Source organism: Oncorhynchus keta, chromosome 4 (genome assembly GCF_023373465.1).
Source record: "Oncorhynchus keta strain PuntledgeMale-10-30-2019 chromosome 4, Oket_V2, whole genome shotgun sequence".
NCBI lineage: Eukaryota > Metazoa > Chordata > Actinopteri > Salmoniformes > Salmonidae > Oncorhynchus > Oncorhynchus keta.
This window is the reverse complement of record NC_068424.1, coordinates 16,475,783-16,496,066: the sequence shown is the minus strand read 5'-3', so window position 1 is coordinate 16,496,066 and position 20,284 is coordinate 16,475,783. Positions and strand designations below refer to the sequence as shown.

Genomic DNA, 20,284 nt, shown 5'->3' with positions numbered 1-20,284 from the left:
GAGGTAGATAGGTAGGGAATAAAGATATATAGAGGAGGTAGAGGGAATAAAGATATATAGAGGGAGGGGGATAGGTAGAGGGGAATAAAGATATATAGAGGGAGGTAGAGGGGAATAAAGATATATAGAGGAAGGGGATAGGTAGAGGGGAATAAAGATATATAGAGGAAGGGGATAGGTAGAGGGAATAAAGATATATAGAGGGAGGGGATAGGTAGAGGGAATAAAGATATATAGAGGAGGTAGATAGGTAGAGGGGGAATAAAGATATATAGAGGAGGTGGAAAGGTAGAGGGGGAATAAAGATATATAGAGGAAGGGGATAGGTAGAGGGGAATAAAGATATATAGAGGAAGGGGATAGGTAGAGGGGAATAAAGATATATAGAGGAGGTAGATAGGTAGAGGGAATAAAGATATATAGAGGGAGTTAGGGGAATAAAGATATATAGAGGAGGGGATAGGTAGAGGGGAATAAATATATATAGAGGGAGGTAGAGGGAATAAAGATATATAGAGGGAGGTAGATAGGTAGAGGGAATAAAGATATATAGAGGGATGGGGATAGGTAGAGGGGAATAAAGATATATAGAGGGAGGTAGAGGGGAATAAAGATATATAGAGGAAGGGGGATAGGTAGAGGGGAATAAAGATATATAGAGGAAGGGGGATAGGTAGAGGGGAATAAAGATATATAGAGGGAGGGGGATAGGTAGAGGGGAATACAGATATATAGAGGGAGGTAGAGGGGAATAAAGATATATAGAGGAAGGGGGATAGGTAGAGGGGAATAAAGATATATAGAGGGAGGGGGATAGGTAGAGGGGAATAAAGATATATAGAGGGAGGTAGATAGGTAGAGGGGAATAAAGATATATAGAGGGAGGTAGATAGGTAGAGGGAATAAAGATATATAGAGGGAGGTAGAGGGAATAAAGATATATAGAGGAGGTAGATAGGTAGAGGGAATAAAGATATATAGAGGGAGGTAGATAGGTGAGGGAATAAAGATATATAGAGGAGGTAGATAGGTAGAGGGAATAAAGATATATAGAGGAGGGGATAGGTAGAGGGAATAAAGATATATAGAGGGAGGTAGATAGGTAGAGGGAATAAAGATGTATAGAGGGAGGGGATAGGTAGAGGGGAATAAAGATATATAGAGGGAGGTAGATAGGTAGAGGGAATAAAGATATATAGAGGGAGGTAGATAGGTAGAGGGAATAAAGATATATAGAGGGAGGTAGAGGGAATAAAGATATATAGAGGGAGGGGATAGGTAGAGGGAATAAAGATATATAGAGGGAGGTAGAGGGGAATAAAGATATAGAGGAAGGGGATAGGTAGAGGGGAATAAAGATATATAGAGGAAGGGGATAGGTAGAGGGAATAAAGATATATAGAGGGAGGTAGATAGGTAGAGGAATAAAGATATATAGAGGAAGGGGATAGGTAGAGGGAATAAAGATATATAGGGGAGGGGATAGGTAGAGGGGAATAAAGATATATAGAGGGAGGTAGATAGGTAGAGGGGAATAAAGATGTATAGAGGGAGGGGATAGGTAGGGGGAATAAAGATATATAGAGGAGGTAGATAGGTGAGGAATAAAGATATATAGAGGGAGGTAGATAGGTAGAGGGAATAAAGATATATAGAGGGAGTTAGAGGGAATAAAGATATATAGAGGAGGGGATGGGAGGGGAATAAATATATATAGAGGAGGTAGAGGGAATAAAGATATATAGAGGAGGTAGATAGGTAGAGGGAATAAAGATATATAGAGGAGGTAGATAGGTAGAGGGGAATAAAGATATATAGAGGAAGGGGATAGGTAGAGGGAATAAAGATATATAGAGGGAGGGGGATAGGTAGAGGGGAATAAAGATATATAGAGGGAGGTAGATAGGTAGAGGGGAATAAAGATGTATAGAGGAAGGGGGATAGGTAGAGGGGAATAAAGATATATAGAGGGAGGTAGATAGGTAGAGGGGAATAAAGATATATAGAGGGAGGTAGATAGGTAGAGGGAATAAAGATATATAGAGGGAGGTAGAGGGGAATAAAGATATATAGAGGGAGGGGGATAGGTAGAGGGGAATAAAGATATATAGAGGGAGGTAGAGGGGAATAAAGATATATAGAGGAAGGGGATAGGTAGAGGGAATAAAGATATATAGAGGAAGGGGATAGGTAGAGGGGAATAAAGATATATAGAGGAAGGGGATAGGTAGAGGGGAATAAAGATATATAGAGGGAGGGGATAGGTAGAGGGGAATACAGATATATAGAGGGAGGTAGAGGGGAATAAAGATATATAGAGGAAGGGGATAGGTAGAGGGGAATAAAGATATAGAGGGAGGGGATAGGTAGAGGGGAATAAAGATATATAGAGGAGGTAGATAGGTAGAGGGGAATAAAGATATAGAGGGAGGTAGATAGGTAGAGGGAATAAAGATATATAGAGGGAGGTAGAGGGAATAAAGATATATAGAGGGAGGTAGATAGGTAGAGGGAATAAAGATATATAGAGGGAGGTAGATAGGTAGAGGGGAATAAAGATATATAGAGGGAGGTAGATAGGTAGAGGGGAATAAAGATATATAGAGGGAGGGGGATAGGTAGAGGGGAATAAAGATATATAGAGGGAGGTAGATAGGTAGAGGGGAATAAAGATGTATAGAGGGAGGGGGATAGGTAGAGGGGAATAAAGATATATAGAGGGAGGTAGATAGGTAGAGGGGAATAAAGATATATAGAGGGAGGTAGATAGGTAGAGGGGAATAAAGATATATAGAGGGAGGTAGAGGGGAATAAAGATATATAGAGGAGGGGATAGGTAGAGGGGAATAAAGATATATAGAGGGAGGTAGAGGGGAATAAAGATATATAGAGGAAGGGGGATAGGTAGAGGGGAATAAAGATATATAGAGGAAGGGGGATAGGTAGAGGGGAATAAAGATATATAGAGGGAGGGGGATAGGTAGAGGGGAATAAAGATATATAGAGGGAGGTAGATAGGTAGAGGGGGAATAAAGATATATAGAGGGAGGTGGAAAGGTAGAGGGGAATAAAGATATATAGAGGAAGGGGGATAGGTAGAGGGGAATAAAGATATATAGAGGGAGGGGGATAGGTAGAGGGGAATAAAGATATATAGAGGGAGGTAGATAGGTAGAGGGGAATAAAGATATATAGAGGGAGTTAGAGGGGAATAAAGATATATAGAGGGAGGGGGATAGGTAGAGGGGAATAAATATATATAGAGGGAGGTAGAGGGGAATAAAGATATATAGAGGGAGGTAGATAGGTAGAGGGAATAAAGATATATAGAGGGATGGGGATAGGTAGAGGGAATAAAGATATATAGAGGAGGTAGAGGGAATAAAGATATATAGAGGAAGGGGATAGGTAGAGGGAATAAAGATATATAGAGGAAGGGGATAGGTAGGGGGAATAAAGATATATAGAGGAGGGGATAGGTAGAGGGGAATACAGATATATAGAGGAGGTAGAGGGGAATAAAGATATATAGAGGAAGGGGATAGGTAGAGGGGAATAAAGATATATAGAGGGAGGGGGATAGGTAGAGGGGAATAAAGATATATAGAGGGAGGTAGATAGGTAGAGGGGAATAAAGATATATAGAGGGAGGTAGATAGGTAGAGGGGAATAAAGATATATAGAGGGAGGTAGAGGGGAATAAAGATATATAGAGGAGGTAGATAGGTAGAGGGAATAAAGATATATAGAGGGAGGTAGATAGGTAGAGGGGAATAAAGATATATAGAGGGAGGTAGATAGGTAGAGGGGAATAAAGATATATAGAGGGAGGGGGATAGGTAGAGGGGAATAAAGATATATAGAGGGAGGTAGATAGGTAGAGGGAATAAAGATGTATAGAGGAGGGGATAGGTAGAGGGAATAAAGATATATAGAGGGAGGTAGATAGGTAGAGGGAATAAAGATATATAGAGGAGGTAGATAGGTAGAGGGAATAAAGATATATAGAGGGAGGTAGAGGGAATAAAGATATATAGAGGGAGGGGATAGGTAGAGGGGAATAAAGATATATAGGGAGGTAGAGGGAATAAAGATATATAGAGGAAGGGGATAGGTAGAGGGGAATAAAGATATATAGAGGAAGGGGATAGGTAGAGGGGAATAAAGATATATAGAGGGAGGGGATAGGTAGAGGGAATAAAGATATATAGAGGGAGGTAGATAGGTAGAGGGGGAATAAAGATATATAGAGGGAGGTGGAAAGGTAGAGGGGGAATAAAGATATATAGAGGAAGGGGGATAGGTAGAGGGGAATAAAGATATATAGAGGAAGGGGGATAGGTAGAGGGGAATAAAGATATATAGAGGGACTCTGTATGTTTTAATACTGTGTGTGTGTGTGTGTGTGTGTGTGTGTGTGTGTGTGTGTGTGTGTGTGTGTGTGTGTGTGTGTGTGTGTGTGTGTGTGTGTGTGTGTGTGTGTGTGTGTGTGTGTGTGTGTGTGTGTGTGTGTGTGTTGCAGTGCGTGACAGGGTGAGGACTAAGATGGAGAGAGACATTCTGGTGGAGGTCAACCATCCCTTCATCGTTAAACTGCACTATGGTGAGTTAGCCAATCACAGCTCAGTACTACAGTGAGTCAATAATAACATCAGTCCCCTGGTAACCAATCAGATGTCTCTCAGCATTCCAAACAGAAGGGAAACTCTACCTCATCCTGGACTTCCTACGAGGAGGAGACCTCTTCACACGACTGTCTAAAGAGGTGAGTGCATGTGTGTGGCATGTGTGTTGGAGTGGCGTTGGTGTGGCATGTGTGTTGGAGTGGCGTTGGTGTGGCATGTGTGTTGGAGTGGCGTTGGTGTGGCATGTGTGTTGGAGTGGCGTTGGTGTGGCATGTGTGTTGGTGTGGCATGTGTTGGTGTGACGTTAGTGTGGCATGTGTGGGAGTGGCGTTGGTGTGGCATGTGTGTTGGTGTGGCGTGTGTGTTGGTGTGACGTGTGTGTTGGTGTGACGTGTGTGTTGGAGTGGCGTTGGTGTGGCGTGTGTGTAGGTGTGGCGTTGGTGTGGCGTGTGTGTAGGTGTGGCGTTGGTGTGGCGTGTGTGTTGGTGTGGAGTGTGTGTTGGTGTGGCGTGTGTGTTGGTGTGGAGTGTGTGTTGGTGTGGAGTGTGTGTTGGTGTGGAGTGTGTGTTGGTGTGGAGTGTGTGTTGGTGTGTTGGTGTGGCGTGTGTGTTGGTGTGGAGTCGTGTGTTGGTGTGGAGTGTGTGTTGGTGTGGAGTGTGTGTTGGTGTGGAGTGTGTGTTGGTGTGGAGTGTGTGTTGGTGTGGAGTGTGTGTTGGTGTGGAGTGTGTGTTGGTGTGGAGTGTGTGTTGGTGTGGAGTGTGTGTTGGTGTGGCGTGTGTGTTGGTGTGGAGTCGTGTGTGTTGGTGTGGAGTGTGTGTTGGTGTGGAGTGTGTGTTGGTGTGGAGTGTTGTTGGTGTGGAGTGTGTGTTGTTGTGGAGTGTGTGTTGGTGTGGAGTGTGTGTTGGTGTGGAGTGTGTGTTGGTGTGGAGTGTGTGTTGGTGTGGAGTGTGTGTTGTTGTGGAGTGTGTGTTGGTGTGGAGTGTGTGTTGTTGTGGAGTGTGTGTTGGTGTGGAGTGTGTTGGTGTGGAGTGTGTGTTGTTGTGGAGTGTGTGTTGGTGTGGAGTGTGTGTTGGTGTGGAGTGTGTGTTGGTGTGGAGTGTGTGTTGGTGTGGAGTGTGTGTTGTTGTGGAGTGTGTGTTGGTGTGGAGTGTGTTGGTGTGGAGTGTGTGTTGTTGTGGAGTGTGTGTTGGTGTGGAGTGTGTGTTGGTGTGGAGTGTGTGTTGGTGTGGAGTGTGTGTTGGTGTGGAGTGTGTGTTGTTGTGGAGTGTGTGTTGGTGTGGAGTGTGTGTTGGTGTGGAGTGTGTGTTGGTGTGGAGTGTGTGTTGTTGTGGAGTGTGTGTTGGTGTGGAGTGTGTGTTGTTGTGGAGTGTGTGTGGTGTGGAGTGTGTGTTGGTGTGGAGTGTGTGTTGTTGTGGAGTGTGTGTTGGTGTGGAGTGTGTTGGTGTGGAGTGTGTGTTGGTGTGGAGTGTGTGTTGGTGTGGAGTCGTGTGTGTTGGTGTGGAGTGTGTGTTGGTGTGGAGTGTGTGTTGGTGTGGAGTGTGTGTTGGTGTGTTGGTGTGGCGTGTGTGTTGGTGTGGAGTCGTGTGTGTTGGTGTGGAGTGTGTGTTGGTGTGGAGTGTGTGTTGGTGTGGAGTGTGTGTTGGTGTGGGGTGTGTGTTGGTGTGGAGTGTGTGTTGGTGTGTTGGTGTGGCGTGTGTGTTGGTGTGGAGTGTGTGTTGGTGTGGAGTGTGTGTTGGTGTGGAGTGTGTGTTGGTGTGGAGTGTGTGTTGGTGTGGCGTGTCTCACCCTCCTCTCCTCTCTTTGTGTAGGTGATGTTCACAGAGGAGGATGTGAAGTTCTACCTGGCAGAGTTGGCCCTGGCGCTGGACCACCTTCACAGCCTGGGCATCATCTACAGAGACCTCAAACCAGAGAAGTACACACACGCACACACACACACACACACACACGCACGCACGCACGCACGCACGCACGTTTAGTATCTTTGTCCAAAGATCCATTTCTGTCTTTTCAGCATTCTGCTAGACGAGGAGGGACACATTAAGCTGACGGGTGAGTGATATCAGACCTGTGTGTGTGTGCTTTGTTTTTCTATTTGAATGTGTCTATTCTTACTGCAGACGGTATGTCCTGAGAACAAAGCTTACTCGTGTGTTGATGTATGTGTGTGTGTGTTGATGTGTGTGTGTGTAGACTTCGGCCTCAGTAAGGAGTCTATAGACCATGAGAACAAGGCCTATTCGTTCTGTGGGACAGTGGAGTACATGGCTCCGGAGGTGGTCAACAGGAGAGGTCACACCACCAGCGCTGATTGGTGGTCCTACGGCGTGCTCATGGTGAGAGGGGCGGGGCCACACACCTTATATGGTTTATTTACCTGTTCCTTATTTGTGTTGTGTTACAGGTTGTGGTTAGGTCGTGGTTAGGTTGTCGTTGGGTTGTCGTTAGGTTGTAGTTAGGTTGTCGTTAGGTAGTAGTTAGGTTGTCGGTAGGTAGTAGTTGGGTAGTAGTTAGGTTCTAGTTAGGTAGTCGGTAGGTAGTAGTTAGGTAGTGGTTAGGTTGTCGTTAGGTTGTAGTTAGGTAGTCGGTAGGTAGTAGTTGGGTAGTAGTTAGGTTGTAGTTAGGTAGTCAGTAGGTAGTAGTTAGGTAGTGGTTAGGTTGTCGTTAGGTTGTAGTTAGGTAGTCGGTAGGTTGTAGTTAGGTAGTCGGTAGGTAGTAGTTAGGTAGTGGTTAGGTTGTAGTTAGGTAGTCGGTAGGTTGTAGTTAGGTAGTCGGTAGGTAGTGGTTAGGTAGTGGTTAGGTTGTAGTTATGTTGGAGTTGGGTTGGTTGGTAGGTTGTGTGAAACTCTTCATCTCTTCATCCTCTGGCAGTTTGAGATGCTGACCGGAACACTACCATTCCAGGGGAAAGACCGCAAGGAGACCATGACCATGATCCTCAAGTGAGTCTCTTCCACCGGGTCTTTTTTCATCTCACTGGAGCAATGTGTTTACAAGACTGTGTTAGAATTTGTTCTATGCTGAGGCAGCTCAGAACTAGTTGTTCCACTCAACAGGAGGGCATTATGGATGGACAGAGTAGAAGAGTGATAAAAGCAGGAAAATGGACATAGCTAAGTGGGCTGTTAGATGTTGATGACAGACAGGGGGAGATACAGGGAGGGTATGAGAGAGGAGGAGAGAGGGAGAGGGAGATACAGGGAGGGTATGAGAGAGGGAGGGGGAGATACAGGGAGGGTATGAGAGAGGAGGAGAGAGGGAGGGGGAAGAGGGGAGAGATGGAGGGAGAGAGAGAGAGAGAGAGAGAGAGAGAGAGAGAGAGAGAGAGAGAGAGAGAGAGAGAGAGAGAGAGAGAGAGAGAGAGAGAGAGAGAGAGAGAGAGAGAGAGAGAGAGAGAGAGGGAGAGATGGAGAGAGAGGGAGGGAGGGGGAAGAGTGGAGAGAGGGGGAAGAGGGGGAGAGAGAGAGGGGGAAGGGGGAAGAGGGGAGAGATGGGGGAGAGAGAGAGGAGGGGGAAGAGGGGGAGAGATGGAGAGAGAGAGAGAGAGAGAGAGAGGGAGGGGGAAGAGGGGAGAGATGGAGAGAGAGAGAGGGGGAGAGAGGGAGGGGAAGAGGGGAGAGATGGAGAGAGAGAGAGGAGGAGAGAGGGAGGAGGAAGAGGGGAGAGATGGAGAGAGATAGAGGAGGAGAGAGGGAGGGGGAAGAGGGGAGAGAGAGGGAGGGGGAAGAGGGGAGAGATGGAGAGAGAGAGGGGGAGGGGGAAGAGGGGAGAGATGGAGAGAGAGGGAGAGAGGAGGAGAGAGGGAGGGGGAAGAGGAGAGAGAGAGAGAGAGAGAGAGAGAGAGAGAGAGAGAGAGAGAGAGAGAGGGAGGGGGAAGAGGGGAGAGATGGAGAGAGAGAGAGAGGGGGAGGGGGAAGAGGGGAGAGATGGAGAGAGAGGGAGAGAGGAGGAGAGAGGGAGGGGGAAGAGTGGAGAGAGAGAGAGAGAGAGAGAGAGAGAGAGAGAGAGAGAGAGAGAGAGAGGGAGGGGGAAGAGGGGAGAGATGGAGAGAGAGAGAGAGGGGGAGGGGGAAGAGGGGAGAGATGGAGAGAGAGGGGAGAGGAGGAGAGAGGGGAGGGGGAAGAGGGAGAGAGAGAGAGAGAGAGAGAGAGAGAGAGAGAGAGAGAGAGAGAGAGAGAGAGAGGGAGGGGGAAGAGGGGAGAGATGGAGAGAGAGAGAGAGAGGGGGGAGGGGGAAGAGGGGAGAGATGGAGAGAGAGGGAGAGAGGAGGAGAGAGGGAGGGGGAAGAGTGGAGAGAGAGAGAGAGAGAGAGAGAGAGAGAGAGAGAGAGAGAGAGAGAGAGAGAGAGGGGGAAGAGGGGAGAGATGGAGAGAGAGGGAGAGAGGAGGAGAGAGGGAGGGGGAAGAGTGGAGAGAGAGAGAGAGAGAGAGAGAGAGAGAGAGAGAGAGAGAGAGAGAGAGAGAGAGAGGGGAGGGGGAAGAGGGGAGAGATGGAGAGAGAGAGAGAGGGGGAGAGACGGAGGGGGAAGAGGGGAGAGATGGAGAGAGAGAGAGGAGGAGAGAGGGAGGAGGAAGAGGGAGAGATGGAGAGAGATAGAGGAGGAGAGAGGGAGGGGGAAGAGGGGAGAGAGAGGGAGGGGGAAGAGGGGAGAGATGGAGAGAGAGAGGGGGAGGGGGAAGAGGGGAGAGATGGAGAGAGAGGGAGGGGGAAGAGGGGAGAGAGAGGAGGAGAGAGGGAAGGGAAAGAGGGGAGAGATGGAGAGAGAGAGAGGAGGAGAGAGGGAGGGGGAAGAGTGGAGAGAGAGAGAGAGAGAGAGAGCAGGAGAGAGATGGAATGGTAAAGTGAGGAAGGGTGCAGGAAAGTGCTAAATAAATGGGATGGGTGAGAGCGATTTCAACACAGAATGATTTATCTCTCCCTCTCAGTGGAAAATGTTGAGAATGTTTCTTTCTCTAGGCTGCTGAGATGGTTTCTGTTAAACGCTGAGTTAGTTTCCTGTGTGTGTTACTGATACTGGGTGTCTGGACATTCAGTCAGATTGAATACAGGTTGATATGTGATGACTGTGTCAATAACTGCACTGTCTCATGGACTCTATTGTCCCTCTATCACTGCCTTCTGCATTCCTTCCGTACTTTCTTTTACCTATTTCTCTCCTCAGGGCTAAGTTGGGGATGCCACAGTTTTTGAGTTCCGAAGCCCAGAGTCTCCTGAGGAACCTTTTCAAACGCAACCCTACTAACAGGCTAGGTAACACAACCTGATCTTAGGTCAGGGTTAAAATTTCCCCCTAATGGTTAATGTTAGGATTGAGGGAGGTAATCTGATCTCAGATCTGTGCTGAAGTGTAACTTCTGGTTCTGTTCTCTGTAGGGGCCGGCCCAGACGGAGTGGAGGAGATTAAAAGACATCACTTCTACTGCACCATAGACTGGAACGTGAGTCATGAGACGTCTCTTCTCACTGTGTTTCAGAGGCTGTAGAGTCAGTATATACCATATCATGTGTTCTCTATCTCTGTGTGTAGAAACTGTTCCGTAGAGAGCTCCACCCTCCCTTCAAACCTGCTACGGGACGACCTGACGACACCTTCTATTTCGACCCAGAGTTCACCGCTAAAACACCCAAAGGTACGCACACGCACACACACTTGCGTGCGCACACACACGTCTCTCTATCCATCCATGCCTCAATTACGCTTTCATCTTTTGACGTTCAACCACTTGTGTGTCTATGTGTGTGTGTGTAGATTCCCCGGGGGTTCCGCCCAGTGCCAACGCCCACCAGCTGTTCCGAGGATTCAGCTTTGTAGCCATTACATCAGAGGAAGAGACACAACCACTACAGACTACTGTAGTACAGGTACACACACACACACACACACACACACACACACACACACACACACACACACACACACACACACACACACACACACACACACACACACACACACACACACACACACACACACACACACACACACACACAGAGACACACACACACACACACACACACACACACACACACACACACACACACACACACACACACACACACACACACACACACACACACACACACACACAGAGACACACACAGAGACACACACAGAGACACACATACAGACACACACACACACACGCACAGACATGCACACATACACATGCACGTACACAGACACACACACAGGCAGACACACACGCATGCACGCACACACACACACACACACAGGATCTTGTCATTTATGATTTTTCATCTGTGTGTGTGTGTGTGTGTGTGTGTGTGTGTGTGTGTGTGTGTGTGTGTGTGTGTGTGTGTGTGTGTGTGTGTGTGTGTGTGTGTGTGTGTGTGTGTGTGTGTGTGTGTGTGTGTGTGTGTGTGTGTGTGTGTGTGTGTGTGTGTAGCAGCTACACAGGAATATGTCCCAGCTGTCAGAAGCATATGAAGTCAAGGAGGAAATAGGACTGGGATCATACTCTGTCTGCAAACGCTGTATACACAAGGCCACTGGCATGGAGTACGCGGTTAAGGTGAGACATACACCCCCCAGAAAGCACTGATATTGACCATTGTATTGTTAGTATTCAGAGCCATACATACACACAAGTTGGTATTGGTTTCAATCCCAGAACACTGTGTTTGTGTGTCTCTCTGTGTGTGTGTGTGTGTGTGTGTGTGATGTAGATCATCAGTAAGGCCAACAGAGACCCAACAGAGGAGGTGGAGATCCTAATGAGATACGGACAACATCCCAACGTCATCACACTAAAGGACGTGAGTCTCACACACCCATTTTTGTATTGATATCCTTGTTGGGGGACCAAAGAATTGATTCCCATCCCAAATCCTGTTTTCCCTAACCCTAACCGAGCCATAACACTAACCTTAACCCTAACCCTATAACTATACCTAACCGTATCCCCTAACCGAGCCATAACACTAACCTTAACCCTAACCCCCTAACCCTATAACTATACCTAACCGTACCCCCTAACCCCTAACTCCTTGCTGTCCCCAGTCCACCTGACTGTGCTGCTGCTCCAGTTTCAACTGTTCTGCCTTGTTATTATTCGACCATGCTGGTCATTTATGAACATTTGAACATCTTGGCCATGTTCTGTTATAATCTCCACCCGGCACAGCCAGAAGAGGACTGGCCACCCCACATAGCCTGGTTCCTCTCTAGGTTTCTTCCTAGGTTTTGGCCTTTCTAGGGAGTTTTTCCTAGCCACCGTGCTTCTACACCTGCATTGCTTGCTGTTTGGGGTTTTAGGCTGGGTTTCTGTACAGCACTTTGAGATATCAGCTGATGTACGAAGGGCTATATAAATAAAATTTGATTTGATTGATTTTTGATAACCCTAACTGAGCCATAACACTAACCTTAACCCAAACCCCCTAACCCTATAACTATACCTAACCGTACCCCCTAACCCCTAACCCTAAACCTGACCCCTCAGCCTAAAATAGCATTTTTCCTCGTGGGGACCGGCGAAATGTCCCCACTTGTCCGAATGTTCTTTGTTTTACTATCCTTGTGAGGATTTCTGGTGCCCACAACGATAGTTAAACAAAAACACACACTATTGCACTGGTATAACCCTGCGTCTCTGCTGTAGGTGTTTGATGACGGCAGGACAGTGTATCTGGTCACAGAGCTGATGAAGGGAGGAGAGCTGCTGGATAAGATACTGAGACAGAAGTTCTTCTCAGAGAGAGAAGCTAGCGCTGTCCTATACACCATCACCAAGACTGTTGAGTACCTACACATACAGGGGGTAAGTGTGTGTGTGTGTGTGTGTGTGTGTGTGTGTGTGTGTGTGTGTGTGTGTGTGTGTGTGTGTGTGTGTGTGTGTGTGTGTGTGTGTGTGTGTGTGTGTGTGTGTGTGTGTGTGTGTGTGTGTTAAATGACTCTTCAGTAGGAGGGCATATCAAGTTATAACCCTTTGATCCTACTTGTCTTTTTATTATTATTTTTCTTTGCAGCATACCAGTTGTCTTTCAATGGGTTGATGTGTGTGATTGATTCATTTATGACTTGACTGATTGGTTGATTGACTGCCAGGTGGTGCACAGGGACCTGAAGCCCAGTAATATCCTGTATGTGGATGAGAGTGGGAACGCTGAGTCCATCAGGATCTGTGACTTTGGTTTTGCCAAGCAGCTGAGAGCTGAGAACGGCCTGCTGATGACGCCGTGCTACACAGCTAACTTTGTAGCTCCAGAGGTATGTACCATGCCACACATTCTGTCTCTCTCTCTCCCTCTCTGTCCCCCTCCCCTCTCTTTCTCTCTCCCTCTCTTTCTCTCTGTTCCTCTCTCTCTTTCTCTCTGTTCCCCCCTCTCTCATTCTCTCCCTCTCTCTGTCCCCCTCTCTCTCTCTTTCTCTCTGCCCTCCCCTCTCTCTCTTTCTCTCTGTCTCTCTGTCCCCTGCCCTCTCTCTCTCTCTCTCTCCCTTTCTCTCTGTCCCTCTCTCTTTCTCTCCCTCTCCCCCTCTCTCTCTCGCTTTCTCTCTTTCTCTCTCTCTCTCTCTCGCTTTCTCTCTTTCTCTCCCCCTCTCTCTCTCTCTTTCTCATTTTCCCCTCTCTCTCTCTCTCTCTCTCTCTCTCTCTCTCACTCTCACTCTCACTCTCACTCTCACTCTCACTCTCACTCTCACTCTCTCAATTCAATTCAAGGGGCTTTATAGGCATGGGAAACATATATTAACATTGCCAAAGCAAGTGAAATAGATAATATACAAAAGTGAAATGAACAGTAAAAATGAACAGTAAACATTACACTCACAGAAGTTCCAAAATAATAAAGACATTACAAATGTCATATTATGTATATATACTGAGTGTTGTAACGATGTGCAAATGGTTAAAGTACAAAAGGGAATATAAATAAGCATAAATATGGATTGTATTTACAATGGTGTTTGTTCTTCAATGGTTGACCTTTTCTTGTGGCAACAGGTCACAAATCTTGCTGCTGTGATGGCACACTGTGGTATTTCACCCAGTAGATATGAGTTTATCAAAATCGGCTTTGTTTTTGAATTCTTTGTGGATCTGTGTGATCTGAGGGAAATATGTGTCTCTAATATGGTCATACATTGGGCAGGAGGTTAGGAAGTGCAGCTCGGTTTCCACCTCATTTTGTGGGCAGTGAGCACATAGCCTGTCTTCTCTTGAGAGCCAGGTCTGCCTACGGCCTTTCTCAATAGCAAGGCTATGCTCACTGAGTCTGTACATAGAGCAAACTAGAATGCTATTTGTCCCTAAACATAGAGTACACAGTGGCAGAATACCTGACCACTGTGACAGAATACCTGACCACTGTGGCAGAATACCTGACCACTGTGACAGAATACCTGACCACTGTGACTGAATACCTGACCACTGTGACTGAATACTTGACCACTGTGACTGAATACCTGACCTCTGTGACTGAATACCTGACCACTCTGACAGAATACCTGATCACTGTGACTGAATACCTGACCACTGTGACTGAATACCTGACCACTGTGACTGAATACCTGACCACTGTGACTGAATACCTGACCACTGTGACTGAATACCTGACCACTGTGACTGAATACCTGACCACTGTGACTGAATACCTGACCACTGTGACTGAATACCTGACCACTGTGACTGAATACCTGACTACTGTGACTGAATACCTGACCACTGTGACTGAATACCTGACCACTGTGACTGAATACCTGACCACTGTGACTGAATACCTGACTACTGTGACTGAATACCTGACTACTGTGACTGAATACCTGACTACTGTGACTGAATACCTGACCACTGTGACTGAATACCTGACCACTGTGACTGACACAAGCGTAAGGAAAGCTTTGACTGTTTTCTTGTTCATTCTTTCCAATGTGTCAAGTAATTATTTTTCTGTTTTCTCATGATTTGCTTGGGTCTAATTGTGTTGCTTTCCTGGGGCTCTGTGGGGTCTGTTTGTGTTTGTGAACAAAGCCCGAAGACCAGCTTGGTTGCGGGACTCTTCTCCAGGTTCATCTCTCTGTAGGTGATGGCTTTGTAATGGAAGGTTTGGGAGTCAATTCCTTTTAGGTGGTTGTAAAATTTAACGTCTCTTTTCTGGATTTTGATAATTAGTGGGTATCGGCCTAATTCTGCTCTGCATGCATTATTTGGTGTTTTAAGTTTTACACAGAGGATATTTTTGCAGAATTCTGCATGTAGAGTCTCAATTTGGTGTTTGTCCCATTTTGTAAATTCTTGGTTGGTAAGCGGACCCCAGAACTCACAACCATAAAAGGCAATGGGTTCTATAACTGATTCAAGTATTTTTAGCCAGATCCTAATTGTTATGTTGAATTCTATGTTCCTTTTGATGGCATAGAAGGCCCTTTGTGGAAGTTACCTGTGGTGCTGATGTTTAGGCCAAGGTATGTATATTTTTTTGTGTGCTCGAGGGCAACATTGTCTAGATGGAATATGTATTTTTGGAACACCATTATTTTGGTCTTACTGAGATTTACTGTCAGGGCCCAGGTCTGTTAGGGCCCAGGTCTGTTAGGGCCCAGTTCTGTTAGGGCCCAGGTCTGTCAGGGCCCAGGTCTGACAGAATATCTAGGTGTTGCTGTAGGACCTCCCTCTCTGTTTCTCTCCCTGGCTCTGTTTCTCTGTCTCTCCCTCCCTCTCAATTTAATTTAAGGGCTTTATTGGCATGGGAAACATATGTTTACATTGCAAAAGCAAGTGAAATAGATAATAAACAAAAGTGAAATAAACAAGAAAAAATGTACAATAAACATTATACCAAATAATAAAGACATTTCAAATGTCATATTATGTAATACTCTCTTTCTCTGTCTCTCTCTATATATGTCTCTCTCTCCCTCTCTGTCACACCCTCTATCTCTCTTTCCTCTTCGTTCTGACAATTCTCTCTTTCAAACTAGTCTTTTCTTCTGATATTCTCTACATGTACCCTCTCATCCACTGACCATACAGTATGTGGGTGTGTGTTGTCTAGGTGTTGAAGAAGCAGGGTTATGATGCTGCCTGTGACATCTGGAGTCTAGGAGTCCTACTCTACACTATGCTCACAGGGTAAGGCTGTGTGTGTGTGTGTGTGTGTGTGTGTGTGTGTGTGTGTGTGTGTGTGTGTGTGTGTGTGTGTGTGTGTGTGTGTGTGTGTGTGTGTGTGTTTCCCTGGACTAACCTTCTGGTATGGCTGTTTGTGTATTTGCAATTGTTTACCCTTCTCTCTTCTCCCTCAAAAAAAATAATAATCTCTCTCTTCTTCTCTCCAGGTTCACTCCGTTTGCCAACGGTCCAGAGGACACACCAGAGGAGATCCTGGCTCGGATCGGCAGTGGGAAGTTCTCTCTGACCGGAGGATACTGGAACTCTGTTTCAGCAGAGGCCAAGGTACACACACACACAATCACACACACTCACACCGAAGCCAAGGGAATGTTGTCAACATTCAAACACATACTCAATGGATGATAATGTTGTAATATGTTTTTGACCTCTGACCTGTAGGAGCTGGTGTCTAAGATGTTACACGTGGACCCCCACCAGCGTTTGACAGCCGGCCAGGTGTTGTGTCATCCCTGGGTCACACACCGAGACCACCTGCCCAAGTTCACACTGACCAGACAGGACGCTCCACACCTGGTCAAGGTAACAGACACTCTAAATGTCCTGTTTTAACATCTCAGTATATTTTATTGTGTGTATGACACTATAAAGTGTGAGTTGACATTTTTTATTATCTCATTTGTTTTGTTTTGTGCAGAGCGCCATGGCAGCCACCTACTCTGCCCTCAACAGGAATGTTCCACCTGTCCTGGACCCCGTGGGATGTTCCACTCTAGCCCAACGGAGGGGGGTGAAGAAACTCACCTCCACTGCCCTCTGACCATTGACATTTCACCTCAGACTTATAACCCTGCTGGAGCTCTGCTCAGACAGACAGACCTGGTTCCTCAGATGACCTGGACAGAACTCTGATGCACCCGGGACCCCCCTGACCCTGCTCAGTTATTAACTAACCCAGTGGTCTTCACCCCTGGTGCTGGAGACCAGGGCTGGAACTACAGCCTATAGCTCTGTTGGACCAGGGCTGGAACTACAGCCTATAGCTCTGTTGGACCAGGGCTGGAACTACAGCCTGTAGCTCTGTTGGACCAGGGCTGGAACTACAGCCTATAGCTCTGTTGGACCAGGGCTGGAACTACAGCCTATAGCTCTGTTGGACCAGGGCTGGAACTACAGCCTATAGCTCTGTTGGACCAGGGCTGGAACTACAGCCTATAGCTCTGTTGGACCAGGGCTGGAACTACAGCCTATAGCTCTGTTGGACCAGGGCTGGAACTACAGCCTATAGCTCTGTTGGACCAGGGATGGAACTACAGCCTATAGCTCTGTTGGACCAGGGATGGAACTACAGCCTATAGCTCTGTTGGACCAGGGCTGGAACTACAGCCTATAGCTCTGTTGGACCAGGGATGGAACTACAGCCTATAGCTCTGTTGGACCAGGGATGGAACTACAGCCTATAGCTCTGTTGGACCAGGGCTGGAACTACAGCCTGTAGCTCTGTTGGACCAGGGCTGGAACTACAGCCTATAGCTCTGTTGGACCAGGGATGGAACTACAGCCTATAGCTCTGTTGGACCAGGGCTGGAACTACAGCCTATAGCTCTGTTGGACCAGGGCTGGAACTACAGCCTATAGCTCTGTTGGACCAGGGCTGGAACTACAGCCTATAGCTCTGTTGGACCAGGGCTGGAACTACAGCCTATGGCTCTGTTGGACCAGGGCTGGAACTACAGCCTATAGCTCTGTTGGACCAGGGCTGGAACTACAGCCTATAGCTCTGTTGGACCAGGGCTGGAACTATAGCCTATAGCTCTGTTGGACCAGGGCTGGAACTACAGCCTATAGCTCTGTTGGACCAGGGATGGAACTACAGCCTATAGCTCTGTTGGACCAGGGCTGGAACTACAGCCTATAGCTCTGTTGGACCAGGGATGGAACTACAGCCTATAGCTCTGTTGGACCAGGGCTGGAACTACAGCCTATAGCTCTGTTGGACCAGGGCTGGAACTACAGCCTATAGCTCTGTTGGACCAGGGCTGGAACTACAGCCTGTAGCTCTGTTGGACCAGGGCTGGAACTACAGCCTATAGCTCTGTTGGACCAGGGCTGGAACTACAGCCTATAGCTCTGTTGGACCAGGGCTGGAACTACAGCCTATAGCTCTGTTGGACCAGGGCTGGAACTACAGCCTATAGCTCTGTTGGACCAGGGATGGAACTACAGCCTATAGCTCTGTTGGACCAGGGCTGGAACTACAGCCTATAGCTCTGTTGGACCAGGGCTGGAACTACAGCCTATAGCTCTGTTGGACCAGGGCTGGAACTACAGCCTATAGCTCTGTTGGACCAGGGCTGGAACTACAGCCTATAGCTCTGTTGGACCAGGGCTGGAACTACAGCCTATAGCTCTGTTGGACCAGGGCTGGAACTACAGCCTATAGCTCTGTTGGACCAGGGCTGGAACTACAGCCTATAGCTCTGTTGGACCAGGGATGGAACTACAGCCTATAGCTCTGTTGGACCAGGGCTGGAACTACAGCCTATAGCTCTGTTGGACCAGGGCTGGAACTACAGCCTATAGCTCTGTTGGACCAGGGCTGGAACTACAGCCTATATCTCTGTTGGACCAGGGCTGGAACTACAGCCTATAGCTCTGTTGGACCAGGGCTGGAACTACAGCCTATAGCTCTGTTGGACCAGGGCTGGAACTACAGCCTATAGCTCTGTTGGACCAGGGCTGGAACTACAGCCTATAGCTCTGTTGGACCAGGGATGGAACTACAGCCTATAGCTCTGTTGGACCAGGGCTGGAACTACAGCCTATAGCTCTGTTGGACCAGGGCTGGAACTACAGCCTATAGCTCTGTTGGACCAGGGCTGGAACTACAGCCTATAGCTCTGTTGGACCAGGGCTGATGGTGACCACATTGTAGCGTCTCTCCAGTCTTTGCTTTGGACAATTCGTGTTGCCTCTAGACTCAAGAGACAATTGTCAGGAACATGAATGTGCTGTATTTAGATGTCTGTACTTCTGGGAACATTTGAGATACCTGCATTATGCATTTAAGACCCATATTAAAATGATGATGAACTGTATAATGTAGCTCTGTGTATAAACCTAAGTAGCCTCAAAGACAGTACAATATGAAGATAGGCTAAGACGGCTTCTCCAATAGAAATCCAAGACCACACTTTTCGGCAATGTTCTGGCGATGTTGGCTAGCTAAGCTCATGGGTAGAAACATGTCATCGGGTCTAACGGTCGTCTCGTGTCAAATCAAAGGCACTTCTTCCATATCATTTTTTGGGAAAATGTGTCCGTTCGTCAATTTCACGAGGTTGGAGTAATAACACGCTCAACTACTTAAGAAATTGGATCAATTCTAGGTCGTGGATTTAGATTTTGAGAAAATGAACAACTAAGGAAGAATGTTTTACTTTTCTCATTGACTTCACAACCCCCAAACCCTGGTCAGCTTGGTCTGTTTCGCAAGCGTTCACAGATGTCTAACGATGTTGCATCTCTGGGTTGAGAAAATCTGTGGTAACCTCTTCTGTGACCAAGTCATCAGACAGGGACAAACCTAGTGATGTCATCAGACTGAGAGCAGGTAGAGCTCCACTGACCCCGCCCCCTATGTAGAGACAAGCTCCTCCCAGTCAGCCACAACATCCAGAGTGAGGCCAGTCTGGACTGAGGTCCAATCATGGCTTTGGTGGGCCAGTCTGGGTACAGCCTGCCCTGTCCACGCCACACCTCAACATTTACAGACACCAAGGGAAACCTGATCCTCGACCAGTGTTAAGCAGTGGTTATCTGGACAGTGAGTCTGTGTATATGTTGATATATGCCTTCAAATGCTCCTCAGGACTCCTCTGAACCTTGTGTTTTCCAGTTCTTAGGTACATTTGAAAGCAGCATGCTTGGATGACGCCATGAGGAGTCTGTGTCCGACACTGAACTGACACTACTGTTCCAGTACAGCAGCTCAGGTTTCTAGATGAAATACCATGCATTTTATAAGTCCATTAACTGTGTCATGTTAGCACACAGGTGGGGTGGGAGAGGTCCATGGATGTAGAAATGTGTGGATAGAAGGGACATGATATTTTATGCTGAATTGAACCCTTTAAACCTGCCATCTGGAATGGCATGACACAGTTGTGGAGGTAATCCAGTATGTTACTGTATGGGCCAGCTGGCACCTGCTGACTTCTGGTCAATCCCTTTAAAGCACTGTCTGTCTAATTGAATGAAAAAATATGTAGCTACAGTATCAATGACTTGTAGCAGTAGTATTGAATTAATGAGCTGATCCTGGATCGGTGGACAACTCCTACCTATCCGATCGCTCTCCCTCAGCTCTTCTGTATGTGTTGTAACAGTCTTTCAGGTTCTGCTTGACTGGTAGCAGAGCTGTAAGCTTGTGTGTTTGAGATGTCTATATGTTTTTTTCCCCTTCCAGTTTGAGAGTAGATGAGATGTATTTTCTCTCTCCTTCCTCCACCCCTGCTGCTGTCTCCTCTCTCTGGTTTTGTATCTCAGTGGAGTCACAGTAGGGCTTTGTAT

The 20,284-nt window shown here is 47.1% G+C and overlaps 1 protein-coding gene across 2 annotated transcripts in view; it reads left to right on the top strand.

The window, feature by feature from the left end:
- LOC118380004 (ribosomal protein S6 kinase alpha-3-like) overlaps positions 1-20,220 on the top strand; it is a 61,186-nt gene extending 40,966 nt beyond the window's left edge. Inside the window, exons 5-22 of one of the 2 annotated variants that reach the window (XM_052502114.1) lie at positions 4,523-4,603; positions 4,686-4,765; positions 6,434-6,540; positions 6,640-6,677; positions 6,819-6,961; positions 7,497-7,567; positions 9,787-9,875; positions 9,999-10,063; positions 10,153-10,255; positions 10,375-10,487; positions 11,036-11,158; positions 11,313-11,402; positions 12,248-12,406; positions 12,694-12,855; positions 15,639-15,715; positions 15,919-16,036; positions 16,154-16,294; positions 16,410-20,220. In XM_052502114.1, coding sequence (XP_052358074.1) covers positions 4,523-4,603; positions 4,686-4,765; positions 6,434-6,540; positions 6,640-6,677; positions 6,819-6,961; positions 7,497-7,567; positions 9,787-9,875; positions 9,999-10,063; positions 10,153-10,255; positions 10,375-10,487; positions 11,036-11,158; positions 11,313-11,402; positions 12,248-12,406; positions 12,694-12,855; positions 15,639-15,715; positions 15,919-16,036; positions 16,154-16,294; positions 16,410-16,532 — 1,883 coding nt within the window. In that variant the 3' untranslated portion in view covers positions 16,533-20,220. Of the gene's footprint in view, positions 1-4,522; positions 4,604-4,685; positions 4,766-6,433; positions 6,541-6,639; positions 6,678-6,818; positions 6,962-7,496; positions 7,568-9,786; positions 9,876-9,998; positions 10,064-10,152; positions 10,256-10,374; positions 10,488-11,032; positions 11,159-11,312; positions 11,403-12,247; positions 12,407-12,693; positions 12,856-15,638; positions 15,716-15,918; positions 16,037-16,153; positions 16,295-16,409 lie in introns of both variants that reach the window. The other variant, XM_052502103.1, reaches the window with a different exon arrangement.
- Positions 20,221-20,284: the final 64 nt, after the last annotated feature.